At 57.8% G+C, this 2,573-nt stretch overlaps 1 protein-coding gene across 1 annotated transcript in view; it reads left to right on the top strand.

Moving 5' to 3' along the window:
* Positions 1-6: 6 nt before the first annotated feature.
* The window catches only part of LOC105853175 (HLA class I histocompatibility antigen, B-40 alpha chain-like), a 3,650-nt gene continuing 1,083 nt past the window's right edge, over positions 7-2,573 (top strand). The window contains exons 1-3 of the mRNA XM_012734385.1: positions 7-421; positions 1,189-1,464; positions 1,580-1,699. Of these exons, the coding sequence (XP_012589839.1) occupies positions 166-421; positions 1,189-1,464; positions 1,580-1,699 (652 nt within the window). The 5' untranslated portion in view covers positions 7-165. The remainder of the gene's footprint in view (positions 422-1,188; positions 1,465-1,579; positions 1,700-2,573) is intronic.

Here is a 2,573-nt window from a genome sequence, read left to right as displayed (position 1 = left end):
TCACAGGGACCCCCGACACCGGTGGGCCCGCCCGGACCCCGGGAAGAGCCCGCGGGACCGTCACCCCGAGGTTTCACTGTCAGTTTCGGGTTATTCCCGGCGGGAGGGCGGGGCGGGGCGAGCGCGGGCTGACGCGGCGGGACAGGGTCTCACACCCTTCAGCAGATGTTCGGCTGCGAGCTGGGGCCCGACGGGCGCCTCCTCCGCGCGTACAAGCAGTACGCTTACGATGGCGCCGACTACATCGCCCTGAACCCGGACCTGCGCTCCTGGACCGCGGCGGACACGGCGGCTCAGATCACCCGGCGCAAGTGGGAGGCGGCAGGAGTGGCTGAGTACTGGAGGAGCTACCTGCAGGTGGACTGCGTGGACTCGCTGCGCAGATACCTGGAGCACGGGAGGGAGACACTGCAGCGCGCAGGTGAGAGGGGCCGCGGGGTCTCCTCATCTCCCCGTGGGGAGAGTGGAGTCAGGGTCACAGCAGCGCCCCCTCTGATAAGCGAAGGAGGACCCCCCTGGGTTTCCTGACTGGCCCAGAGGACCCTGCTTTTCCTCAGAACAGCTAAGAAGTCCAGGCTCTCCTGACCTGAGGGGAGACCGGCCCTGTGCTCACTTGCACCGGATCCTTATGACCGGCAGCCATCTCCGGTCAAGCACGTTTTTCTGATCTGACTGGTGCGTTTCTTTTCCTTTTATAAAAGGTTTATTTATTTGTGTGTACAAGAACTGGGATGCAGGCCAGAGGTGCTGGGGGTAAGCAGATTCACCAGAGACAGAGTGGGGAGCAGAACAGGCCAATGTCCTGAAATACACTGCTGAGGGGAGCAGCGAGGTCGGGGTGGGGGTTGGTCAGGAGACCTCTGCTGTGCCATGGGGTTCACCTCCTGGCTGGGGAGCCAACTCCTGCAGAAGCAGCTGCGCTGGGTTCCTAGTGCTGCACCTCAACCTTTTCCCCAGGTCAGGAGCAAAACTTGTGTTCTCCTCCTCAGAGACCTGCGTCCTCCTATCTTTAGAGCTTTCTAAGCAATAAGAGATGACCCCAGGCTCCCCAGAACAGGCTGGTTTCTAGACTTTGTGCTTCCTCTACCCAAACCCACTGCCCCGTGTATTCTGAGAGTGGTCACAGAGGCTTTTCCAGGGTCCATGAGGGAAAACCCCAAAGTTGAATGTTCTTGCCTCTCTCCATAGGTCCCCCAAACACACAGGTGACCCGCCACCACAATTTTGACCATAAGGTCACCCTGAGGTGCTCGGCCTGGAACTTCTACCCTGCGGAGATCACTCTGACCTGGTATCGAGATGGGGAGGACCTGACCCAGGACATGGAGCTGGTAGACACCAGGCCTGGGGGCAATGGAACCTTCCAGAAGTGGGCAGCTGTGCTGGTGTCTTCTGGAGAGGAGCAGAGATACACGTGCCATGTGCAGCATGAGGGGCTGCTGGAACCCCGAATCCTGAGATGGGGTGAGGACGGAACATTGGCACAGAGGCTGTTTTCAGGGGGGATGAGGGGGCCCTCTGAGGACCTTCAGAGAGTCAGGATGAGGCCTGGGACTCAGGGTGTCACTTTCACTTCCAGAGCCCCCTCCTCACTCCTCCACCCCCACCGGGGGCCTCATTGCTGGCCTGGTTCTCCTTGGAGCTGTGCTCGCTGGGGCTGTGGTGGCTGCAGCTGTGACGTGGAGGAAGAAGCGCTCAGGTAGGGAGAGAGTGGGGGATCCTGTCCACTGGGGGCTTTCAAGTCCCAGGGAGGACTTGTCCCTCCTGGTTAATGGGAAGCACCATCTACACACATGTTTTGCCCAGCCTGGAGCTGATTGCTAACATGTTTTTGTAAATCATTTATGAAAATGAATTACAGATGTTCACCTTGATAATTCTGGTGATGGGGCCCTGATTCTCAGCAGATGGCCAAGGGGAAAGTCCCTGCTGAGGACAGACTCCAGGACAGGTGGTCCAGTCCCCCCTCGTCTCTTTTGTTCGTGTTTCCCAATCCTGCCCAGTCCCCCCTCGTCTCTTTTGTTCGTGTTTCCCAATCCTGCCCTAAGTGTCCTGTCACACTTCTGGAAACTTCCCTGTTGCCCAGGACTAGGGGATTCCTTTAGCCTTTCGTGGGCTTTCTGCTCCCTGGTGTTGGGTCCCAGGTGAGCCTCCCCAACCACCCCCAGAGCTTAAGCACAAGATCGTAATAGGAAGAAGACATCTTGCCACATGTTTGAGTGGCTTAATGCCGTGTCCGGCTGATCGGAGCCGAGTCCAGTGAGGGACGATGAGGTTAAAGAAAACACAGGACGCCGAGGTTCTTCATCCAGGAGTTTTTTGTTTATTGCCCAGCGACCCCTTTATATACCATTAGGCAGTGGGAGTGGAAGATTAAGGCGGGAAAGGAGGAAGTAGGGAATTTCTCTTGCCACACCACCTGCAGCTGCTAGATGCCGACACTCCCTTACAAGGGAGTGTGCTAGGGCAGAGAAAGGTCAGGTCGTCCCTGTGGCGTCTTAGGTAGATAAACACAAGTCTGTGTCATGGCTTTATCGGCCCAATCACCTGGCCCCCTTGACAGGCACAACAGG

This window comes from Condylura cristata, unplaced genomic scaffold (genome assembly GCF_000260355.1).
Source record: "Condylura cristata isolate star-nosed mole 26May11 unplaced genomic scaffold, ConCri1.0 scaffold00055, whole genome shotgun sequence".
Taxonomy (NCBI): domain Eukaryota; kingdom Metazoa; phylum Chordata; class Mammalia; order Eulipotyphla; family Talpidae; genus Condylura; species Condylura cristata.
Note: the sequence above shows the minus strand (reverse complement) of the source record. Positions and strands in the feature narration are given on the sequence as shown.